This window comes from Mizuhopecten yessoensis, unplaced genomic scaffold (genome assembly GCF_002113885.1).
Source record: "Mizuhopecten yessoensis strain PY_sf001 unplaced genomic scaffold, ASM211388v2 scaffold4025, whole genome shotgun sequence".
Lineage (NCBI taxonomy): Eukaryota > Metazoa > Mollusca > Bivalvia > Pectinida > Pectinidae > Mizuhopecten > Mizuhopecten yessoensis.
In genome coordinates, this window is record NW_018405338.1 from 171,527 (window position 1) to 197,931 (window position 26,405).

A 26,405-nucleotide genomic window follows, 5' to 3' on the forward strand; every position below is an offset into this window, starting at 1 on the left:
ATGTGTATGCTTCAACAAGATCATCAACCTTGCCTTCAGTAGATTGAAGGGCGGAACAAGACTGAATGTCATTGTTGAAATCTGGTATTGAAATTTCGCGGAATTTCCGGAAGCTCACTTCTTTCCTTGCACGTGCTGGCTTGCTACAATTCAGTGTTGTGTGGACAGCAAGATGATCACCAGATTGCTTCCCCTTTACATCACTTAGACATGGATCAATGACTGAAATAGCTCCATGAATGACTGAGTTATCTTCCCTCGTTATGACCACATCCAGTGTGTGGCCATGGGTGTGTGTAGCTTCTGTCACATGCTGAATTAGACCCCTGGAATCTAGTAGACTAGAGAACTGGCGAGCATCAACATTAGATAGATCGTCTAAGTGGAAATTTAGATCACCCGTGAGTAAAGGGTTACAGGTAGGGGATATCAGGAAGAAGGCTTACATGGAGAGGATTGCAGGTATGAGGAGTTACGAGTAAAAGATAGGGGCTTACAAGTATAAGGCTAACATTGAAGAGGGTTAGAGGTAGGAGTCATGGTTAACAGGTAGGGGTTAAAAGGTAGAAGTCTAACATGAAGATGACTACAGGCAGAAATTATGGGAAACAGGTAGGGGCTAACAAGTTGAAGGCAAACATGAAGAGGATTACTGGTAGGAGTTATGGGTAATAGGTATGGGCTAACAAGTTAAAGGTTAACATGAAAAGGATTACAGGTAATAGTAAAGGGTTACAGGTGGGGGCTATCAAGAAGAAGGCTTACATGAAGAGGATTTCAGGTAGGAGGATTTAGGGGTAAAAGGTAGTTCTAACAAGTTGAACGCTTACATAGAAAGGTTTACAGGTAGTAGTTGTTGGGAACAGGTAGGAGCTTACAAAAAGAAGACTAACACGAAAAGGGTTACAGGTGGAGGTTAACCATCAAAAGGTTAACATGAAAAGGATTACAGTTAGGAGTTTTGGATAACATGTAGGGGGCTATCACGAAGAAGGCTTACATGAAGAGGATAACAGGTAGGAGGAGTTAGGGGTTAAAGAAAGGGGCTAACAAGTAGAAGGCTAACATGAAGAGGATTACAGGTAGGAGTTATGGGTAACATGTAGGGGCTAACAAGTTGAAGGCTAACATGAAGATGATTACAGGTAGTAGTAAAGGATTACAGGTAGTAGTTAGGAGTAATAGGAATGGGCTAATAAGTAGAAGGCTAACATGAATGGGGAGTACATGTAGGAAATGAGGTATCAGGAAGGGCAAGACAAGTAAAAGTCTAACATGAAGAGATTTACAGGTAGGAGGAGTTACAGATAGGAACTAACAAGTTGATGGCTAACACTGAAAGAGGGTTAGAGGTAGGAGTTATGGTGAACAGGTAGGGGTTAACAGGGAGAAGTCTAACATGAAGAGGCTTACATGTAGGAGTAATGGGTAAAAGGTAGGGCAACAAGTTGAATGTTAACATAGAGAGGATTACAGGCAGTAGTTAGGAGTAACAGGTAGGGGCTATCAAGAAGAAGGCTTACATGAAGAGGATTTCAGGTAGGAGGAGTCACGGGTAAAAGGTAGGGGCTAACAAATAGAAAGCTAAGATGAAAGGGTGTGCAGGTAGGAGATGATGTAATATGTAGGGCAAGACAAGTAAAAGTCTAACATGAAGAGATTTACAGGTAGGAGGAGTTACAGGTAAAGGCTAACAAGTAGAAAGCTAACATTGATGAGGGTTAGAGGTAGGAGCTATGGTTAACAGGTAGGGGTTAACAGGTAGAAGTCTAACCTGCATAGGGTTACATGTAGTAGCTAGGGGTCACAGGTAGGGGCTAACAAGTAGAAGGCTAACATGAAGGGGAGTACAGGTAGGAGATGAGGTACCATGTAGGGCAAGACAAGTACAAATCTAACATGAAGAGATTTACAGGTAGGAGGAGTTAGTGGTACCAGGTAGAGGCTAACAAGTAGAAGGCTAGCATTAAATGGATTACAGGTAGGAGTTAATGGGAACAGGTAGAGGCTAACAGGTATAAGGCTTACATGTAGAGGACTACAGGTAGGAGTTATGGGTAACGTGTAGGGGTTATTAAGAGGAAAGTTTACATGAAGAGGAATACAGGTAGGAGGAGTTAGGGGCAACAGGTAGGGGCTATTAAGAAGAAGGCTTACATGAAGAGGAATGCAGGAAGGAGTTAGGGGCAACAGGTAGGGGCTTACAAGTAGAACGCTAACAGGACGAGGTTTACAGTTAAAAGACGAACAAGCAGAAGGAAGGATATATTGATTGCATTGTATCTACACCGTTTTTAAATCAGTAGTCTATTTATAAATCTTATTAAATCATCTTGTACGACAGTTATTATAATCTAACCTGTTCTATAGATATGTTGTATGTGAACTAAATAATAATTATACTTCGTAATTATTTTTGGAGTGAATCTCTTTGCTAGCTTTTTCTTACTATATATTGTAGAACGCCTCCTCCAAAGTACAATTTAAGGTTTGATAAAGGTAGATATACGTGGTGACTGTTTATCTATTTGGTCATATCAATGTCGTATTCGTTTACAAGGTGTTGGATTTGTTAGAAAACCAGAAAGAGGTCAGCAAAGATCACATCGATCTCTTTAAATCTCCTTCAATAACAAGTAACAAAGCAGAAATTTATAAACAAATAACAAGTAACACAGCAGAAAATATAAACCTTTTTTTGTGTATTTATTTACGCTGCGAGCTGATTCGTAATTCAGTCTGTGAGCTTATTAGGCAGTAAAATTATGAGCTGGTAATTTCTCGACCTTACAGATAAAACGCCCCCATCCAATGTTCAATATGAGGTTTGATGCTGATAGGTATACCTTTTACCTGCATATCTACCTGGTCACGTTAATCACGTATGCATCTAACTTCTGTTTTATTGGTTCGATAACATTACACTTACTCGGTAAAATGCAGTCAACAAAAACGATAACGATTGTACCTGCAATTAGTGAGGACATTTGTCAAAGGTTTGGAAGACATATGTTCGATTATCCCTTAACCAAGGGGAGTTATTATTGGTTCACTCCCTCCTACTCCAGGAGATATGGAACCTAATATAGAAAAAGCAGTAAACTGCTAACATTATATTCTTTAAGTGTGGGAAAAGGGTCCCTTAACTCATTTCAAATAAAACACTTAGTCAAAGAGATGCGAAGGCGTCCCACACTTTGTATCCTCCTCCAAGTTATCACGAAACTTACAATACATGAATCAAAAAAGTATCGTCCTTAAAACTATCAAAATCCAATACGTATAATACATGTAGCAGGCATTACATTATTCCTTTTCACACGTATCACAAAAACCATGATTTACAACTCTTGTATCATTGTATGGTAACAATGATATTATCGATAAATAGAGTGGATTTATCAATCTGATCAAAACAACTTATCACGTAGCAGAAATCATTACGCATTCCCGTTTTGTAAACACTTACATTGTTGAATAATTTTAAGTCAAGATGTGAATGTAGCTCGCAGATAATTTATGAGCAGGTCTTCTATCAAAATTAGTCCTGATGAAACGCCCCAATCCCAAGTACACTCAAAGGTTTGAACAGATAGAATATATATGCTTGTTACTTGTTTATCAACCTCGTCAGATTATTGACGTTTACATGCACCTGGTATATTGTTGGTTAGGTAGAATACACTAGAATGAGGTCAACAAAGATAAAAACAATAAAACAAGCATGTGATATTTACTATCATCATACCACATCTATATAACGTGTCTGATCGGGATATAATGATCACACGAGGGAGATATACGACATCTTCTCGACCTCACGCGCTCGAGTTCCCCAATCATTTTCCCGACAATTGGAGCCTCTCTAGAAAGCAGAAGACATCAATGGCGCTTCCACATGTTCATCTTTAACATTGTGTTATAATTTTATTTCGTCATATTAAAATGTATAGTGTTATTGCTTTAGTGCCCTTAATATATATAAGACATTTCATGATACCTTCTGAGTTGTCTCCCTTCCGCTACTCCCAGACAGATCTATTGGATATTCTAGTATTGAAAATACTCAGACTGATTGATATATATTGCAGGGGGACTAGGACGGGTGATTACTGGTCAGGATGCACACTTGATTATGCTGTTCGTCTAGAACTTTGAGTACGTTGGTTCCAATCATGATCTTTCCCTGTTGTACTTATTTCAGTACCACGGAATCCACTAACCGCGGTCTTATGCTATGAAGGTAGTAATCTTTTTTTTAAAGGGGGTATACCTTATGTATGGGTTTAGGGGGTTTAGCTAAATTGACAAGAATTGGAAATTAATTGTTGTATGCATGGATACATTGGAAACGGCGATGTTTATTCATCCAAAGTGTCAGGATACAACTACTTACAATACATGAACCTAGATATATTAAACATGTATCTCTGATAAAGTTCTTTTAACCATACACTGTTCTTCCCAAATCTTGTCAAAATAATTTCAGGCAAGCAAAATGAAAACTCCTCCTATAAGTAATCTGTTTCTTTAATTTGTAAGCGAATTGTTTATGATATTTCTCAGCACATTTCTCAAATATACTCGTTTCATATACATGGAGAATGGAAATAGGTAGATGACTAACAGGTGGAGGATGTAAAAGCAGGTAGAAAACTCACGGGGGAAGGACTGGAACGTTGAAGGCTATCACGTTGAGATTTATCAGATACGAGGCTTACAGGTAGATGACTAGCATCATATAGGGCTTAGAAGCAGGGGATGTACAGCCAGGGGTCGACAAAGTAGAAGTTTTAAAAGAAAATGACTAACAGGTAGGGGGAAACATGTACACGTCCAACATGGAAAATGCTTAGATGAACAGGATAAAACAGGTAGGAGACTAACAGGGAGAGTTAAAAGATGAAAAAAGTGAGGAAGTAACAGGAAAGCGGTTACAGGTAGACGGAGTTAGGGTTCATAGGTAGGGGCTCACAAGTAGAAGGTTATCATTAAGGGAATGCAGGTATGCATATCTAGGTATAACAGGTAGGAATTGACAAGTAGAAAATGAGATTTGCATGTAGGAGGAGTTAAGGGTAATATTTAGGGAGCTGACAAGTAAAACGATAACATGAAGACGACCAAAGCGAGGCAGAGTTGGTGGTAACAATTCGGGGCAACAAGAAGAATGTTATTATAAATAGGATTACAGGTATGAGGAGCTAGAAATAACAGGTACGGGCTAACAAGTAAAATGCCTAAGATGTACTAAGATAAAGGGGAGTGCAGGTAAGAGAAGAGTACAAGAAACGGAATAACAGGAAGTATCTATCATGAGAAGATTTATAGGTAGAAATTAGGGGTAACAGGTAAGGACTAACAAGTAGAAGGCTTGTATGAAGAGGAAAACAGGTAGGAGCTACATGTATGGGGAACAGGTAGGGACCAACAAGTTGAAGGCTAACATGAAGATAATTACAGGTCGGAGAAGTTAGGGGTTAAAGGTAGGGGCTAACAAGTAGAAGGCTAACATGAAGGGGAGTGCATGGGGGAGACGAGGTACCATGTAGGTCAAGACAAGTAAAAGTCTAACATGAAGATATTTACAGGTAGGGGCTCACAAGTAGAACGATAACATGAAGGTGACCAAAGCTTTGAAGAGTTGGGGGTAACAGTTCGGAGCAAACAAGACGAAGGCTAGCATGAAGAGGATAATAGGTAGAGAAGCTAGGGATAACGGATAGGGGTTGACAAGTAGAAGACGTGCATGGAGATATGTTCAGGTAGGAGGAGTTAATGGTACTAAGTAGGGGCTAACAAGTAGAAGGCTAACATGAAGCGGATTACCTGTAGAATCTAGCAAGGAGACGGATGGATATGATTTATCGATTTCATTGTATCTATACAGATCAATAATCAGTACATTCAGTGTATCTATAAATCCAATGAAATAATCTTGTACGACAGGTATCATAAACTTACCTCTTCTAGAGAATATTTTTATGTGAACTGAATAATATCTATTCTTTGTAATGTATTTTGTAGTGAATCTCTTTTTTAAATATATCTGGTAAAACGCCTGCCTCCAAAGTACGATTTAAGGTTGATAAAAATAGATATTCATGTTAGCTGTTTATCTCCTTGATCATATTCATTTCGTTTACATTTACCTAGTGTTTTAATGGTTACAAAATGCTACAAAAACAAGAAAGAGGTCAACAAAGATGGCAACAATAATTATAAATTCACCTTAAATAACCAGTAACACGGTAGAAAAAAATGAAAAACTCCCTTTTTTGTACACCTTTAAACGCAGTGAGCTTATTCGTAATTCAGTCTCTAAGTAAAATTCTGAGTTGTTAATTTTCAATTTAGCAGATGAAACGCCCAAATCGAATGTACAATTTGAGGTTCGATAGGGGTAGATTTACCTGTTTATATATCTTGTCACGCTAATGACGTAAACATGGACGACCTGTCGGTTTATTGGTTAGGTAATGATACATATAATGAGGCCAACAAGGATGATAACATAATAAAAATAATTATTATTCGAGGTTCGTATGTACCGCTTTATCACAACTTAGTATGAAGGTCGTCTCAAAGCGATTCACACGTTATTATCTGTGGTTATAGGGCCTTTTTTAGCGAGCCAATATATTTATCGAATCCCTGGGGACCATGCAGCCGATGCTGCCATTTCGGCGCTCATAGCTAGCATTCAACACTTCTAGCACTGCGCAACCACGTACTCATTTACAGCTGAGTAGCCTGGAACAAGCGGAGTAAAGTATCTTGTTCTAAGACACAAACATTGCCGTGACGAGACTCGAACTTGCCACCTTTCGAATATGTACGCGTGTGACATGTCCTAATAAACACTTTCCTGATGAGTCGTCTCCGTTACACTATTCGCAGAAAAATCTTATAATTAGCTTATAATTAAGGACACACATGTTGAACAAAAAAAAAACGATATAGAAACTGGACTGGGCGATAATCAGTGAGCAGGGCCTGTACTAGGGTCTGTACTATATAAATGGAGGGGAATGGTGTGTACCACCTAGCACTTTCTCCTAAGGAGAAATGGGGACGTATAAGAGGAAGATGGTAATTTAAAAAAAAAAAAAAAGCCCGAGTTGACCAGAAACATTCTTTATACAGGAATTTGTATGACAAACACTAGAAACATCACCAAAGCTATAACAAAACTCGAAATACATGTATCTTCATTTTAAGTGTCACAAAATGAATACATTTAATAAACCCTTACTCCCTCAAACTACATGCACATGCATCGCCTTATCATTACTTAAAGTACATAAATCTCTGTATAGTAATAATTCAATTATCAATACACTGCGTGTATCTTTAAAACAACATATAAGCAGCAACAAGGTAGACTTACCTTTCTTGTAGACTATTACGTATACGCTGCAGGAGGATTCGTAATTTAGTCTATGATCTTATTTGCTAGTCGGTCTCTGAGCTGGTTATTTCTCAACCTATCAGACGAAAAGCCCCCATCCAATGTTCAATTTGAGGTTTGATGCAGATATTTATACCTTTTACCTGTTTATTTACCTTGTCGCGTTAATGACGTATACATCTAACTGCTGTTTTATTGGTTAGATAACATGACACTTACTGGGTAGAATGCAGTCAACAAAGACGATAACGATTGTACCTGCATGTGACATATCTATATAAGGTAGAGAGACTCAGACTGGGTTAATATTAGAGACAGGATGCTCAATTAGTGAAGACATCTGTCAACAGTTTGGAACACCTAGGTTCTACCATCCGTTCCCTGAAAGGATTTAATATTTGAGCACTTCCTCCCACTCGAGGAGGCCTAATAGAGTAAAGGCAGTCAATTACCAGCATAATATTATGTACGTGTAGGAAAAAGGGGCTCTTAAATTATTTCAAATAAAAACACTTAGTCAAAGAAATGTGATTGCGTCCTACACATGGTATAAAAGCGGTGAATGTATCCTCCTCCAAATTTACACGAAACTTACAATACACGAATCATTCACGTATCCGCCTTTAACCCATCAAACAACCAATGCGTATAATACATTTATCAGGCGATACATTTTTCCTCTTCGAAAATGTCACAACACCAATATTTACAATACAGATATCTCTGTATTATAGCGTCGATATTATCGGTGAATTGAATCGATTAATCAATCTGATTGAAACACCCGTTTTATAGACCGTAACATTGTTAGATAATTTGTAAGCTAATATGTGAATGTATTTCGCAGTAAATCTTTGAGCTGGGTTTCTCTCAATATGTGTGCTAGACTGATGAAACGCCCCAATCCAAAGTCCATGTATGCTTTGATACCGAAACATATACGTGTTACCTGTTTATCACAAGTACCTGCCGTTTTATTAGCTAAATAGTGTTACACTATAATGAGGTCAACGAAGATAAAAACGATTAAACAAGCATGTGATATTTCACACATGTGATCAAACCACACCTATATAACGTGTCTGATTGGAATATAATGATCACACGAGGGAAAACTACAACATCTTCTCGACCCCACACGCTCGTGATTCCCGGTCATATTTCCCACATTTGGAGCCTGTCTAGAAAAAAGTGCATGTACCAATATAACTCAGTTCCGAGTGACTGAAGCAGACGACAGCAATGGCGCTTCAACATATTCATCTATAATATGGTGTTATAGTTCATTTCACTATATAAAAACGTTTCTTTGTCAGTGCTTTATGCATGTATATTCCATCATTGCAGGATATCTACAGAGTTGTTTCCCTTACGCAACTCCCGGCCATCTCTATTTTAAATTTTTCCATTGTGAATAAATGAAATATATTGTAAAGGGACTGGGATGGGTAATTACTGGTCAGGAAACACAGATGCTTCTGATATTCGTCAACAATTTCGAGTACTTTGGTTCCAATCATGATCTTTCCCTGTTGTACTTATGTCATTATCATGGAATCCATGAAGATTGATCTTATGCTAGAGTGCAGAGTCCGTCATCATATTTTAATTAAAAAATCAACTTATCAAGAATGATCCAAATTATTTCAATAAAAAATGTTCCCATTATCCCTAAATCAAGAGGATTAAATATTAAATAAATTACAGGGAAAGGAAAGAACCCCGTCTCATCCAACACAGCACCACAAATGGTTCTCTGAATGAATTAAAGTGGTAATATTAAAAAATCACTTTAAGTATGGGTAGAGGGAGTTTATCCCTCAATTGCCAATAACTGAAATGTTGTATGTGTGGATACAACGGGGGTCGATGTTTACCCATCCAAAGTATCAGGATACAAATACTACCAATACATCAATCTTTGTATGTTAAAGACGTGTCTCTGATAAATTTCTATCAACAACACGCTAGAATGAGATCAACAAATGTTAAAATGATTCCACAAGCATGTAATGTGTCCCAATAGATCATGCAACGACAACTACAGATTTATCTCCCTTATGCTACTCCACATCCTCGATATCAAGGGTTACGCTCACTTTCGCTCTCTACACCCCTGGAATATGTCATAGCAAAATTGAAGGCAAAAACTAAGTACATGGGCCTTAGTATCATTGCCAAACATCAATGGTCATCCCTCATCTTCCTCATCCTTAAAATCCCCTAAATATGGATCTTTTTTGTGGCCTAACCTTAGGAGTGCATACTGCCTTCTCAGAAAGTGGGGTAATAACATACCTCCCCGTCTCCCTTAAGGACTCAAGCATTTTCAACTCCTTCTTGGTTGAACGAGTTCTTCCAGCCATTTTAACTTAAACAAAATATTCACAAAATACAACTATATATAGAAAATGACAAAACAAAAATTAAAACAAAATGTAAAAGATCAACCAGAATTGCACAAGCTAGCCAAGTGATTTGGCATCCCCTACCTACAAGACATGCACCTGTGAACTCTTATTTACCTGACGTATATCACTATCTGCCAAGTGGTTGGGCTAATCCCTACCGACAAGGTTCCTTAAATATAACCTACCTACCACACAGTAACTATCAATATACACTGTATATATAATACAGCTAGGTACAAGATTCCAGGCTACCCAAATGATCTGGGAACAGTATCTCTATTGGGCCTGTTATCTCTTTAAACCTCAAAATTACACCTAATTACCTACCACGACACAACAGATAACACATAAACTTCACACAAATATCAAACCTGAAAAAGGTCACATCTATCTGAGAACTACCATGTGGTTTGAGAACCCCCTACCTGCAAGGTACTCTCATATATATTTTGGTACACCAGCATATACCATAAATCGAGAACTATTCAGTGGTTTGGGAGCCCCCTGTCTACAAGATTTCTTCAATCATGTATTATTTAATACTAATTTACAAAATTACACACATATTCACATTTAGCATATATTCACATTTAACAATTTAATAGAAAGATATTTGTCACGATACAACCCTATATTTTAAGTTATAACGATGTGGTGTATAACGTACCCGTAGTGATAATATGTATATATCAACAAACAAACGTAATTCAGACTCAAACCATAGTCTATGCTGTAACTGTATGGTCTACACGTTACCTCCGTCCGCGCGTCACTAACACATACCTTCAACGACGACATTAAGCTACCCTTACACCCAAAACAATTTATACATATAACATGGTGTAATAGGACGTCCGTGGGGAGAGCCTGTCCAGTATCGGCAGATGTAAGTGATCGTATAGTAATTTAGGTTTTCCCCAAAACTACCGACAAACTGACCTGCGGCAATCCCCAATAATGTCCCGCTGCGTCCGTCTGTACAGTCAGACACAGGTCCGACAGATGTGGAGGAGTATTCGAGTTATAAATCAATCAACACAAGACAGAACAAAACCTACAGTGAAGAGAAAAGAATGAAGTGAAGTGAACCTATATGTATTAATTAGCCCACACATGGTAAAATAAGGCCTATAGGTAAATGTAACTATTCTATAACGGTGAAAACCCCCTCCCAGAACACTGAAATACGTCAAGCTAACCTGCCTTAACCTTACGCTAACGTTCCCTTACGTGGGTGTACAATTTAGGCAGAATGTTGGAACAGAACATAACAACACAGGTACATACATTCCGAACTGATGACGTACACTGTTTACCAGACGGGTCAACACACGTGTATACAGCCAGTTGACAGCACTTGTTGTAATTTATATATACACACACTATATATATATATATCATATATATACCCGGGTTACATTTATAAACTAGATATGACAGTAGGTACACCCTATCAACCAGATATGACACTAGATGTACTATATTACCCTGATATGACCATTGTAGTACTATATAAACCATATTGTTTATAAACCAGATATGACAGAAGGTTGTTCCCTTTAAACCTGATACATGTATGGCAGTAGGTGTAATCTACTAACCAGATATGACGGTAGATGTACTTTGTAAACCAGATATGACAGTAAGTGTACTCTATAAACCAGATACAATTGAAGGTGTATTCTTTAAAACAAGGTACGATTGTAAGTGTACCATATGAACAAGATATGACAGTAGGTGTAATCTACTAACCTGATATGACAGTAGGTGTACTCTATAAACCAGATATTACAGAAGGCGTACTGTATAAACCAGATATGACAGTGGGCGTACTCTATAGAACAATATACAATTGTAGGTGTACTCTATAAAACCAGATATAACAGTAGTTATGCTCTAAAAAATTAGAAACGATAGTACACATTGTAGGTGTACTCTATAAAACCATATATGACAGTAGGTGAATTTATAAACCAAATATGACAGTAGGTGTACTCTTTTAACCAGATATGATAGAAGGTGTAATCTACTTACCTGATATGACAGTTGATGTACTTTTTAAACCAGATATTACAGAAGGTGTACTCTATAAACCAGATATGACAGTAAGCCTACTATATAAAACCAGATACAGTTGTAAATGTATCCTTTTAAACCAGATGTAACAGTAGTTACGCTCTATAAAACCAGAAACGATTGTAGGTGTACTCTATAAAACCAGATATAACAGAAGTTATGCTCTAAGAAAACAGAAACGATAGTACACATTGTAGGTGTACCGTTAAAAACCATATATGACAGTAGGTGAATTTATAAACCAAATATGACAGTAGGTGTACTCTTTTAACCAGATATGATAGAAGGTGTAATCTACTTACCTGATATGACAGTTGATGTACTTTTTAAAACAGATATTACAGAAGGTGTACTCTATAAACCAGATATGACAGTAAGCGTACTATATAAAACCAGATACAGTTGTAAATGTACTCTATTAAACCAGATGTAACAGGAGTTACACTCTATACAACCAGAAACGATTGAAGGTGTACCCTATAATCCAGATATGACAGTAGGTGTACCCTATAATCAGATATGTCAGTAGGTGTACTCTATAAACCAGATATGACAGTACACTGTAGTTGTACCCTTTAATCCAAATATGATATAAGGTGTACTGCATAAACCAACTATAAGAGTAGGTTAACTCTATTTACCACGTGTGACAGTAGGTGTACCCTATAATGCAGATACGACAGCAGGTGTACATGTACTTCATTAAACCTGCGATGACAGTAACTGTAACCAATGAAACAAGGTATTACAGTAGACAGCTGTAAGCGTACTGCCTTAGAATGGTCTCTTCCTTCTCCGTAGTCACATAGACATAGCATACTTCCGCGTTGGGTTATAAAGTGACTCAGCTGATGGTTTGTGTTTAAAGTTCCATATATTTACCTTTCTTTTATGACCTAAAACAGTAGACGTTTACTTGGTATTTTATATATATATAGTAATGGGGGTAAAAATTGAACTGTTAGGAATTCCATCCCGAAACAACAAAATGGCGTGAGTGTTTTTTCCTGTTTATATTCGAACATCTCTACTAATATATGTTTACTGATAATTATTATATCCTATACAATAAGTTAAGAACGGTGTTGAAGTGTACGGGAATATGTTTTTGTTTTGTTATTATGTAAGAAAAAAAAACCGTCACAGGAATATTCCGGAAAGGCTTTCCGGCATTGCCAGGACAAATGTTACTCTATTAGAATAATTCCTGTTGTGTTTGATTCTTTTTACATGCCTTTTGATACAACATAACAAATATTGTAAAAAAAATAATAGGGAAAGAGGAAAAATTTTGCCGGAAATTTTTACACCCATACACCCAGGTCTTTTAATTTTTAGTTAACGAGAATGTTTTCTGTTCTTCACTATGCTTCTTGCCAAGCTGAACAAAACGTTTTAAATATTATTGACTCTATATTCAATGCAAAGTTATATTATAAGAAGTCTTCTTACTGTTAAAACTCCAACCTTTGTTCATTTCTTATTGAAATTAATGATGTTGTTGAAATGTTAAGAGTTATTTGAGTCATGATAAATGTGTCTTGTAGAATACATTTTTAGCATTTAGAAAACAGATCGGCTGAACATTATGTAATGAAATAGATCAAATGAAAGAATGAAACAAAACATATCACATTCATGACGAAAACATTTGTCTTGAAATTATGGTAATTAATTTTGCTAAGCCTAAGATGATTTAACAAACCGTCTTAAGTCGAGTTTAGGCGTGAGGGCTATATATGCTACCAGGAAGTGGTAAGGCTTTGGGAATTTCCATATTTATTTATTTATACATGTGTATAACCTAACGAGTGTTTATATCATGTGTGTATGTATTGCATTGCTACTCACAATAGCACAATAGCATACCCGACATATTTCTCGGTAGAATGGAGCAATGAAGTAGATGTCAATTATTCGGAGCGATCCGCCCTTTTATCGAGACTCAGAAAAATAAGGAACAAAATATAGATAAAATAGGATATATAATGTAGCTTAAAGGTACGGTCAACGCCGATGGAGATTTAACATTAGCGTTGGCCCCCGCTTGGAATTTTAAAACAAGATAATCCAAAAAGGAATGTGTAAAGGAAGCTTAAATCAGGGACAGTTAGTTTCAGAATTCATTTTATGATAAATAGGACCTCTTTGACTTACACCTGTTTGGGTGTTAAAAGTGCGGTAATACAATTCCTCCTAGAGCATTTAAATGACACAATTACTATAAACTTATATCATCATTGTGTGCAACATATTCCAGCAGTTATTTTGATGCCAAATATTACACAATTTCAAGAATGGATTGTTCATTTTATTGAAGATTTAAGCAAAAAAAGAATGTAAAAATACTTGCTTAAAAGTTGGCTACCAATAATATATTTCAGCATCAGGAATTTCATAAACATTGACAACCGGTAAATTTGTCATATAACACTTTTGGGTAAAAATAAGGAAAAAACATAGCTTTCTTTCCACTTTTCCTTCAACTTGTGTTTCTTAATGACCAAAGGTCCTTGGGTCTTGATATTTGGCAAGTAGGTTGTTCATGTGAATTGATTAAAGTTTTGTAAACGTTGATGACCTTGACCTTCGTTCAAGGTCACAAAAATCAATTTGCTAAGAGAAACTGTTGGTATTGGGAGTCAGACAAGGATATCTTTCCTTGCTTTAAAGTAAACGATATAAAATAATGTAATATTCCTTCATATTTTGTTAAATGAATAGCTAATAGGCAAAGAAAATTAATATCTAGAACTGTACGCCAAAGGTTAACTTATACGCCAACTCCTATATAAACCAGAACTGTAAGCTAAAGGCTTACAAAGGCAAATCCATAGTCTTCTATCAGTAATAACTAAAGTATATAGGTTACTGGCATAACAAAGGGCCATTACTCCTTTTAAAGGGCCGGAATGAAAACGTATTACTTGGATGAACAATGTCAGGGGGCAGTTACCATATCTGTATACTTTCGTTGAAATTGGCGTCATAATTTTGGAGGAGTTGGGCAATTTCTCCGTAAAAAGGGGTCAGATTGAAAAGAAAATCTGGATGCACAACACAGGTAGTAGTTATCAAATCTGTTAACTTTCGTTGAAATTTAACCCTTAGTTTTGGAGGACATGTCCGGACAATGATTTTTCAACAAAGTGCCATAACTTTGTAAAATAAGGGTCAGAATGAAAAAAGTAATACCTGGATGCACAATTTCATGTGGTAGCTATCATATCTGGAAACTTTCGTTGAAATTGGTCCATTTCTTTAGAAGTAGTTGTTCGGACAAACTTTTTCTACGGACGGACAGACGTACAGACAAGCTGATTCCAGTTGCGGGGGGTATACTTAAGTTTATAATAGTTTTACTATTACGATTATTTTATTGTTTTATATAACTGCATATCTTTGTTTATAACACAATCTCAACCTTAAGAAGTTTTCCAGAGGAAATATAACTTTGGCAGGATACATATTCATGAGTTGTTATTACTGCACATAACTTTAAAATATTGTGTTATATCAAAGTGTTTTGGTATTATACGAAAACAGAAAATGTATCGGTATTAACCTTGATAAACATTGATAATCAAATCTCCATGATTATGTGAAATTGACCTTTGATCATGTTTGGCATGCTCAAAAAAGTACTTTACCGGTTTTGATTACATACAAATAATTCTGTAGACAGAATATATATGGGAAGTTTTTAAAGAAGTTTAAAATATAGACTACCATTGTAACTATATATAGGCAAGTTGACAATGTAGGTTATATTTTAAATTTAGTGAACATTTTGCATGTTTTTCTAATTAAACGACGCTTACTTCATGTATACCAATATGACATATTTAGTATAAAAAACCAGTAATTATATACACTGTACACTATCATAATTCATTTTCAAAACAACATTCGCCTGTGACACATATCTGTCATTTTGTTAGGATACCCCCGTCACTCAACCTGGTATTATGCAAGGGGGTCCACTACGGTTATCAGCAATAATTATGAATAATCATTTATGCAGTTATTGATCATTTTTATGAATCTACATATGGCAAAAAAATAAAAGAAATTAAAGTGGTGGCCAGATGTTGACCCCACCTTTAAAAGAAATGATCTCCTTGGCAAGCTCAAGCCAACGCAGAACTTACACTGAATGCATTGTTGACCAGTTGTACTGCGTATGCGCGATCAACAAAAAAGACATAAGAAAATAACGGGAAACCTTCACCTGATAAATGAAATGGTGAAGCTTAAAAATAAATCTGTCAAAAAGAATTTATCACCACAATTCCAGTGATGAAAAGTTAAGTTTGGAGTAAAATCCCTCGAAATAACATTTTTAACAGGTGTATATTTGGTGAATATCTAACATTCCGAAGGATAAATATTTACAAAATTATTGGGCGTAGAAGAAATAAGTGTTACAAAGTAGTGACGAAATTGCAGAAATTTACAATACACGGGGAAACAGACAACTCGTCCACTAAATCTGACAACGCCTGCCAGCCTCATACACTGACATGTAGCAGAAGGTCTGTGAGTCAGCAGACTAATATCAATGAACCATTAACCTGCCGAAAAGTGAAATGAAATGAGAACAAGCGCTTATCGTTCATTCATACCTTGCGGGTAGCGGGTGTGTAGGTTGATGATCGAAGACATATTCTTAGTACGCCGTCTTGATTCGTTCAAGGTCAGGTAATGGTATGTGGCAACTACCTGCATGTCTTTTTCAACTATGGCTAGACGTAATAAAGTGTCTTGTCTCAGGGAAATCTACTTTGGAGCAGCGTTGGTTGTTGGTTCTGATATTAAGCTTTGTGGTAGTCTCTACTACACCTAACCTTACGTTCCCTGTACTACTCTGATATAGATCTTTGTGGTAGTCTCTACTACACCTAATCTTACGTTCCCTGTACTACTCTGATATTGATCTTTGATACTACACAGATACTTAGTAAAACTCCACAAGTATGCTTATCCTTAACATACCATGTACAAGTTGGAGTATAAGTGTGATCTGTCAAATGGTCAGGTTACCATCACTGAAAAAGCTGCTTACCCTCGCACTCAATTCATCACTCAAGCGGTCGTACTTCTGGACAATTTTTAATGAAACTTCTTAGTATGATTAACCTTAAGATAAACCGTTGACAAGTAGGAGCGGTCATTGTTACTAAAATAGATCCATGGAATCAGTATGGTTGGTGTATTATGAGCATTGTTCATGTTTTCTAGGTTGCAGTATGTATCTATTTTATCTTTCAGGTGCCCGGATAACAAATTAGGGGGTTATAAGCCAGCCTCAAGAGCAATGGTATCTATAGAGTGTCATTCCTGTTTCTAATATTGAACTCCATTTTCTGTAGAGAAAAAAAATAACTCGTATATCTTTTTCCAGTGCTTGCCTCATACCGTCGGTGGAGCTACCACCTGGAAAGGAATATCATGCCTACATTGTGTACAAGACAAATTCAAAAGATAGCGAGATTGCTTTTGATATAGCGTCAAACCTGGAGTCTCAGTACGGACTGAAGTGTTGCGTCCATGACCGGGATTTCCTACCTGGACTTGCAATTGTGGACAATATAGACTTATTTCTTAAAAAATCATTTAAAATTGTCATCCTTTTGTCTGAAGCATCTCTTGGATCTCTATGGGTTGAACACGAATTGAACGTCGCAATTTACCTTCACTTGCAGAAAGATAATGGTCTGCACCAGCAGATTATCCCGGTGAAACTTGATGCATGCACATTGCCACCAAAAATTGGGTTCATACACCCAATAAACATACAGTACACACCCAAGCAAATATGGATGGGAAAGCTTGCTTTGACTATAAACTGTACTGCTGGATTAGAAAGTCTCTACGGACAAGGAGTAAAGCTTCTTGACTGCAACAATTCTCAGCTTAAAAACGGTAAAACCACAAAGCCAATATCAAGAGGGGGATGTTTACGCTTATATTATACCATGTATGACATTTGTTAGGCGACATTTATTAAATATGTTGTAACTTATTTTAAAATAAATATTAATACGTTTTATGAATGTACCCTTTTTGTGGGCATTTGCTTAAATACCGTTAAACTTGCGTAGTATATCAGTTAACTAATTTTCGTTGGGTTTTTAATTTCGTTGGTTTCGTGGGTATTCTTCATTTGCGAATTCATAGGTCCACGAGGTAGTTGCAAGTTAGACATAAAGCAATTTTCCGTATTAGGGGGTACTCGTAATCCACGAATTGATGTACCCACATTTTCTTTCGGAAAAATACGATATTTGTTTCCCTCGAAATATCCGATTTCACAGTAAATATTAATTCGTTTTATAAGCGTATACTGTTTATGTGTGTTTTGCTTTAAATACCGTTACAATAAAACTGTTTTAAATGTTACCTTCATTTGCAGGTGAAAATGATGTACAGCTGTCACAGGAAAGCCTCTGTGCTGTTGGTACACTTGTATACGATGGTGAATGGGTTGCCAAATGCTTCCGGGTCGGCGATAGCTACGTCATCACAACAGCCAGTGCAGCAATGCAACATGGTAACTATTTGTAAACTATTTACTCTTTACAGGATATCGTACGAAGCTGACGAAATGATCAATATGGTAACTATTTGTAAACTATTAACTCTCTACATGATATCGTACGAAGCTGACGAAATAATCAGTACAGTTCAGTAAATGTTAACTTTGTTTAGCTTTCTGCTTTAATTAATGAGTTTGTTAAATACGTAATAATTATTAACCATAGACATGGTTGATCAGACCATTGCTACTGCTACTTGGTTCAGACTCCGTTTAACGTCTATTATTGTGTCAGACCTGTCTTTCTTTTAAATTCAATCTGTGGTAACCTTGTGAACCTCACCTTTGATCCTCATCATCCACAGACCAGACTCTGACTACACCAATGAGGATAATATTGCATTATTCTTAAATAAATGAGAGATAAAAAGTTAAACGCGTTTTTACTGTATATACAAGTTGCATACTGTATTCATGGTGGAGCGCAGCATTTTATTCAATACATATAAATAAACAAACATGATCATTGAATTACAATTGTTTTGAACCCGTGAAGTTCTTCAACTTTCCTTAGTGTGATAAGAATTGGTCAATTCAATTTCAAATCTTACTCTTTTCCCTTTCTAGAACGTGCCTCAACAAAGAAGATGGACGGACATGTTGAGTTTCCGGTGACAAAGTCAAGAAATACAGAGAAATTTCGTCTGAAATCTTTGAAGTTCGTTGACGAAGATCTAGGTGTTGCTGTCATCAAATTGGAAAAAAAGATTTTCAGACGACCACCGAGGCGACTACGCTTGTCTACAGGTTCAGAATCACCTGAAAATTTCACCGACGTTTGCCTGACCTGTGAAATGGGAAGCCCATGTATAGTTGACGAAAACTCCACTGTGCTAGCTATGAGTCTCGAGTCTGGTGACGGCAGTAAAACTGTGAAGGCCGTCAAGATGGAAGCACTGAAGAGTGCACTAGATCTGTCAGATTCGCACAATCTGACAAAGAAACTGTTTGAGTAATCATATGTGAGACTTCCATTCAGTTGAGGACAATTCAGTTCAACATGCAATTGCGTAATATGGAAATCTTAATAAGTGAATTGGTTTTATCTAAAGTTATACTGATTACTACTGTGGTGTAGTATCGATTCATGTTGAATACATTTGAATTGTCTCTAAGGACTTCCCCGGTAACCGCTTTATCCAACGTAACTCATGGTATTACTGTTCATGGTTTATTTGTTGATATACTTATTTATTTATTACTAATTTATTTATTTTGTCTTTTATCTTGATACCATCATGAATGCATTGACAAAAAAGTAATTAAGATAATTACATCAGTAAAAATGTTAACGAGAAAATACTTATCTTATAACACTTTTTTTTTAAATCGGTATGGTCTTATTCACATATAGGATTTAATGTAAAAACAAAAACAAAAACAAAAAATCCATTTTGTAAAATATCTTCCATCTATCTCAACAATTTTTCTGGCTTTGTTGTAATGTTTAAGAGTTTGTCGAAAGACATCTCAATAGAAATGAAAATGGCTAAAATAAAGTCGATATCACAAATCTCCGCTTCGGATCAATATTTGGTGCTTTTAGAGCTTTTCATCGGAATGCTCCTGAAAAATAAACAAAATAAGACAACTGTAAAGGACAGCATCGTTCAATAAATAACAATGATTTGATACACATTGACGTTTTCCTGTTTTCTTGTTAATGGAGATTATTTTTTCACGTGTTTTCACGTTGATTTTACTGTTATTCCCCATTTTTTATATTCTCTGTTTGCGATATGTATTCCGCTAGTACATAACTGCTACTCTAATTAATGCCAATAACGGAACTTTTCCCATGGAAACAAACTACGTTTTCACCAAAACTGTTCAATTTCGTTACATTCTAATTAGGAAACCAGCAGTGATAATAAATACGGGAAATCGATTGTTTTTAATTCAATCAATGTACAATACAAATATTTTTTTTATATTCGTTTCTCAATATAATAATTTCAGTACCCTGATTTCTTATTGTATATGGCTATGCAGTGTAAAAATTTCATTTTATATTTTTAGCAAAGTATACATACATTCAAATCCGATGATGTGAAACTGACAGTCTGTCAATTTTTCCATTTTTATACGGATCACCTATGAAAGAAATAGAACATGTTTGGTATCTTGTACTGGAAATTTAACATCTATCTAGGTGGAAATTTAAAAAGTATTGGCAATAACGCGGAAGCTTTAATCAACAACACAAGAAAATTTAAATTATATATATATACAAAAATACATTTTTATTATATTAACAACATACTTTAAAATATTATAAAACACATTGTATATTGGTACAGATAGCATTTTTTCTCATTCCGTTGTGGCATATTGCTTCATTGCTACTTCAAACGCTTACTTGATGTTGTATGGTGCATTGTTTGGACTTAAACGACAAAACACATAGTAGGATTATTGTACTTACCGATGCCATCATCAACACTGTATCTGGATGAACGCGTAGCAGTAACCTGTAAATCAAATATGAATGCTATATTTTACTATACTGCAGTTTAATTTCAATCAAACATGCAATGGAAATGGGTTTTTTTCTACGGCGATATTTTGGCCGGTAACTTGTAAACATAAGTCTAACATTTTGTAACACGCTGCTATAAATGTTTTGTTTCGTTTTCAGAATAACAGGATGGTCACAAAATCATGACAGGGAACATACTTTACTTTATCAGATCGAACTATTGTAGTGAAAACTATAACATATGAGTCCGATCTGTGCGCAAAATATTCAAGGGTTACTCGATTTAATTTCATAAAGAAGCAACTGGTCACAGTAATACATAACTTGACGCTGCATCCAGCTATAATGGCCTTAGATAACACCGGTCATCCCATTGTTATCTAATAAGGATATTTTTGTCAATGTATGTCGATGTAGGGGAAACAACCGCATGTAGTTTGTAGGTAAAAAGTTGTACAAAGAATCTTTCTCGCGTGCGGTGATCACCGATTAGCTACTAATTTAGTCTTTACATACACGAATCTTGATACAGTCATCATGGAAACGTCTTATTTTAAATTTTGAATACAAAAACTGCATACACATGGATGATTCAATCATAACCCACCCAAATTGATATCAGTAAAGAATTGTACCTGTGTTTTGTCCGATTTTGATGTTAATTCAAACTTCTTATATTTTTGTTTCATGGCACGACGAACCTGAAAGGATGATATATATCATGTTATAATCAACTTTGAATTAGCGCCTTTCAGTTATAGTTTCTTTATTTTAAATAATGCGTTTTACGATATATTATTGTATTACAGTCACTAAAAATAAGAAGTAGGAAAACAACTCTTTTAAAGTTATCGATGCAGGAACATAAACAAAATAAAACCTTACTGTGCCATATGGACATTTCGTCCAGTTTTGGACCCTTAAGATCAACGGAACATATGAAGAAATACCAAGAAAGGGAAAAGTTGCCTATACAACCCTAAGTCTCATCGTTTTGCGATTACACATACATATACTACATTTTCTATCAATTCTTCGAGTAAATCGTTCAAGAATAAATTTCAGCAACAAAGCTACGACCAACTCTTTGTTATTTCCTAAACCAACAAACATAACAAGCGAATGAAGCCACATCGGGATATGTATCCGTCGCTTCAATTCTCTTATGGAGCATGATATTATCCGGTATTTTCATTATTGATTAAAAGAGGGAACACTCTTCGGTATCAATTCATTATCATGTAACAATGAATTTCAAATGTAACAGATGGTTATTAATTATCACGAATACCACGAAAAATATATTGATAATAATTAAGAAAAATAATTTGAAATATGAATTCCAGAATAATAAGAATTGAGTAAAATTCTGGCGTGAACACTTTAGTCGAGCACACTGCTGAGTGAAATAATTATAAATAAATATTTTATTTTAATATGTTTTATAAAGTGAAAAGGACCAAATTCCGTTACTATTCATTTATTATGACTATATCTGTTAGACTTACATACTATAAAAATGGCATGTTAAAAGTGTCTATTCATTGAGCTTGATGGACGCTACTCTAGATGGTTTATTATAGGAACAGAATGCTTTCTGTAACCATCATGAAATGTTAAACTCCACTATATTGATTTAAGTCTAGTCAATTAATGCGACGTCACTATTTCATGACGTCATGTCGTCCTTGTTTTGATACTAACATCATTGACGTTTTCTGTGTTAATAGCACGGAAGCCATGTGATATACAATTAAATACACTGCTTCTTGACAAAGGAAACATATGTTGTGCTTACCGGAACACTGAAGATACAGTGAAACAGGAATATAAAGAAACCCTGAAAATATAAAGTAAAATTGAAATAAATAAATCTGACCAGTCATTCATATTCCTCGAGATCTCTCTACTCTTTCTTATTGCTACATTTTCATTCTAATTGCATGAGAATGCTTCCAATATGCAAGTTGCCATCAATAAATAGAAGTGATCATGAATGCATCCGTAGATCTAAGGTATCCCACAGTCACGGAGACATTCTTTAGTGATGATAAAGAAACGTCATTTTTTTTAACTTTGCTGATATCTATTAAAGATATTATTACTTGAAAACGCTTTTGCATGAAAAGTCGATCAGACTACAATCCTGATGTAAATTTCAAATATAACTCAATGTCGATTCACAAAAAAAAATCAGACAAGTTTTAAAGGACGATCAGAATAAAATGTTTATTTTGTTCTATATAATAATTATTCATTTTAATAATTGATATGTTTAAATACCTGCAATGAATTTGTGACTGCAAAGAGATACTGGAACGCTAAAAGATCCCCATTGATAGATAATATCCCGAAAAACCACGTTATTCCCAAAACCGGAAGTAGAACACATACACTTCGTATAGCAGACCTGAAAATAGACCAATGGGTAAAAAAACTTTTGAAGTTAAATGATTTATCTCCATTTGTCATGTGATGTTCTTCTGACCAATTGTTACTATATCTCAAACTAACAATATGTTTGTATATTGCGAGCGTAAAAACACGTCTCTGATTATCAAATTAATCTTTTTCCCAGAAATAAATAAAAAAAAATCAACATGGTCGACTAACTACTTTTTGGTGTCCTATCAGGGAGTCGAACCCTGGCCGTCTTGGTGAAAAACGAGTGCGCTCACCAACGTGCCACCGGACTATCGAATAACTTCACCATTGGGTGAAGCGTCAATGATCGAGAGACGTTCAGATTGTGTCGGAGACCATCGGAGTCCAAACATGCAAGATGGAAACTGTCCATGTTACGAAGTAAAACAGACAACTTGGTCAATGCAAAGAAAATAGCTCATCAAGAGGTATCTTCATCTTATGTCCTAATTTGTATACCACATATTTATATATGTTTGAACAGTCTCCGTAGGGAAACATTTCTTTATGAAATATTAACACAATTTGTATAAATTTTTCGGGTTTCGGTCTCCAGTAGTTCTTCAATCACACTGAGGAAACCTTGTTTTTTTAATTTCTTCATGTTCATTTTAAATGATAGCATGCATGACATATATTTTATGCGTGAACGTTATCATCAAAAATGAATATAAATAAAGCACGACAAAGATTTCTTATTAGGACTGAAGAAGGGTAGGATCCTGAAAATAGTCTACAAAGAGTATATATATATATTGACTTTGTACAATTCTATGTTTTTATACTTTATAATTATTCAGTTAAACTTACACAATTCTTTGCCTCTGCGATTTCGTCATAATGAACTTGGAGGTCAGCAATGCCTTCAAGACTAGAATCACCACAATAACATTGACCTGAAAAATATAAAAATATAAAACTCAAATTACTGTTATAGGTCATGGTCCTTTGAGCATTTTTCGGATTGGTCAGCGGGGTAAGGGAGGGGGGAGGGAAAGATGGAGGGCTTGCGCGGACCTTCTATATTTTTTATCTTGTCCTGGATAAGTGTTATAATTTTGATAATAATAATTCCGAAGAATAATGATCAAGTGGTTATCTTTTATATGTATAAATATAATAATAGAATATTTATAAAATGTTAATTTTCTATCAATTTTTTATGCTGATTCTTTTTGAACAAGTCTTCATCAATTTGTTCATCACATCGTTAACATACGAGTAGCAACATAGACAAAATAATATACGGAATCTGTTTACAGGATAGGCAAAAATGCATTTGAAAGATTCATAAATTCCTGCTTCAAAGTAGTTCTGAGAACATGTCAATGTTATACCTTAAGTAAATATCAAACTATACCCAAACCTTATCAAGAGACATTGTGCTTATCCCAGAACTAAAATAGGATTTATTGATCATTGGTATTAATACTATCATTGAGAATACATTTTCAATAAATAAATACCGCATAGCAAGATATTTCTGCGGGGATAATATTTTCATGATTTTGCGGGTCAATAATATGATCGCAAAACTATGATACGCAGAATAATATGACAAGCATAGTTGTATCGATTCATATACAAATAAAGCAATGTTTGAAAATAGCTTATATTTCACATTCATTAATTTTGTTTCACCGCGAAAATTTAGTTCCTTTTCATGTCTAGATCGCAAAATTATAATCCATGTAAAGATACGGTAAATCTGAAACTGACCAATCATAATATACCGATAAAATTGAAACAAGTTGACAATGAAATTAAAATAGAGTTGTTAACTAACTGACCACAATTACTGCCAATACTGGTCCAACGAAGGAATACAATACACCGTCCTTCAAGGTCAGCCAGCAGCTAAAACATCAATATTGATATCACGAATCTTATAATTGATCTATTTAATTAATCTAAAATATTGAGTTAAAGTACACAAACGCTAAACATCCCCGATCAAAGAGCAAGAACAAATTAGGATGTGTTCAAAAATAGAAAGAGGGAGTTTACATCCATATACAAATGAATATATCATAATTGCTATTTGAACACAGTGTGGAGAACCTGATGAAAGCATATCTACAAAAACATTGCAACGTGCTATAAAATATTTAGCGCTTTTCGTGATTTTAATATTTCGCTATAAAATGATTGCACTATTTGAATTTTCTGTATATGGTTTTCTATTACATGAACTGTGGGTGCATCAATTTTGACTACCTGTCGATATTTCCTAATACGCTAAGACATAAGTACACACAGATAGATTCTATTAACATAGAAGGATAAGAGCGTTCAATAAAATATAGAACACAATTAAATACAAAATAAAAACAAAAGATCTTACTATTTCTTAGAATGGTATCCTCCATCATGTTTAATGCCAACTGTTATTCCAACGATAATTGCTGGTACACCTTTCAGGCAAAACAGGAAGTTAAAAGTGAGTGACAGAACAAAAAACATTTTTTTCACTTTCTATAACAACAGAAGTTCTTTATAGCTTCAGTTTGTAATACGTATTGAACTAATTAAAACACATAAGAAACCAAGAATACTTTAGCTTTAACATACAGTGTTGTTATATTGACGAAATACTTGCTGCAGATGACACACTTGGTCAATGCGTTCGTTAAGTAGTTTCTGTAGATAACTTCTACGTGATATTTAGGTTATTTTCGCGTTATACCACGTTAAGCAAACTTAAAAAAAAAACTGAACTATTATTGTAAATTACATAACTTGCACGCTGTGTGACATGTTAATTAATGTTCTCGCAAATACAATCAGATATATAAAAATACAATCTTTGATATAGCACCGTATCTAGTTAGAGTTCTCAATTCTCTAGCGCTTCACTGCAAATAGAATCAAAATTAATACAAATATACCGTTGCGGGATCGCACAACGTTACACGCTGTGCGGTGTGTGCACGATGTGTGCACGGTGTGTGAACGATCTGTGCACGATGTGCGAATGATAAAAGTTGGACGATCATTGCTTGCGCA

General features: G+C 35.4%; 2 protein-coding genes and 1 pseudogene across 3 annotated transcripts in view; 1 reads left to right on the forward strand and 2 right to left on the reverse strand.

Annotated features, from left to right (window-relative positions):
* Window positions 1–7,501, reverse strand: part of LOC110448367 — a 28,598-nt pseudogene extending 21,097 nt beyond the window's left edge.
* A 5,236-nt stretch (window positions 7,502–12,737) lies between these two features.
* LOC110448369 lies at window positions 12,738–19,544 on the forward strand. Its single transcript, XM_021494560.1, has 4 exons — window positions 12,738–12,891; window positions 17,303–17,823; window positions 18,314–18,451; window positions 19,064–19,544. Exons 1-4 carry the CDS (start codon window positions 12,839–12,841, stop codon window positions 19,450–19,452), a joined length of 1,101 nt encoding a protein of 366 aa, XP_021350235.1. The 5' UTR covers window positions 12,738–12,838; the 3' UTR covers window positions 19,453–19,544.
* Window positions 19,545–19,692: 148 nt separating this feature from the next.
* Window positions 19,693–26,405, reverse strand: part of LOC110448368 (adhesion G protein-coupled receptor F5-like) — a 31,447-nt gene continuing 24,734 nt past the window's right edge. For both annotated transcript variants that reach the window (XM_021494558.1, XM_021494559.1), the window contains 9 exons: window positions 25,744–25,813; window positions 25,190–25,256; window positions 24,210–24,295; window positions 23,259–23,385; window positions 22,774–22,815; window positions 21,611–21,676; window positions 20,922–20,967; window positions 20,530–20,590; window positions 19,693–20,062 (listed from right to left, as the gene is read on the reverse strand). In XM_021494558.1, coding sequence (XP_021350233.1) covers window positions 20,532–20,590; window positions 20,922–20,967; window positions 21,611–21,676; window positions 22,774–22,815; window positions 23,259–23,385; window positions 24,210–24,295; window positions 25,190–25,256; window positions 25,744–25,813 — 563 coding nt within the window. In that variant the 3' untranslated portion in view covers window positions 19,693–20,062; window positions 20,530–20,531. The remainder of the gene's footprint in view (window positions 20,063–20,529; window positions 20,591–20,921; window positions 20,968–21,610; window positions 21,677–22,773; window positions 22,816–23,258; window positions 23,386–24,209; window positions 24,296–25,189; window positions 25,257–25,743; window positions 25,814–26,405) is intronic.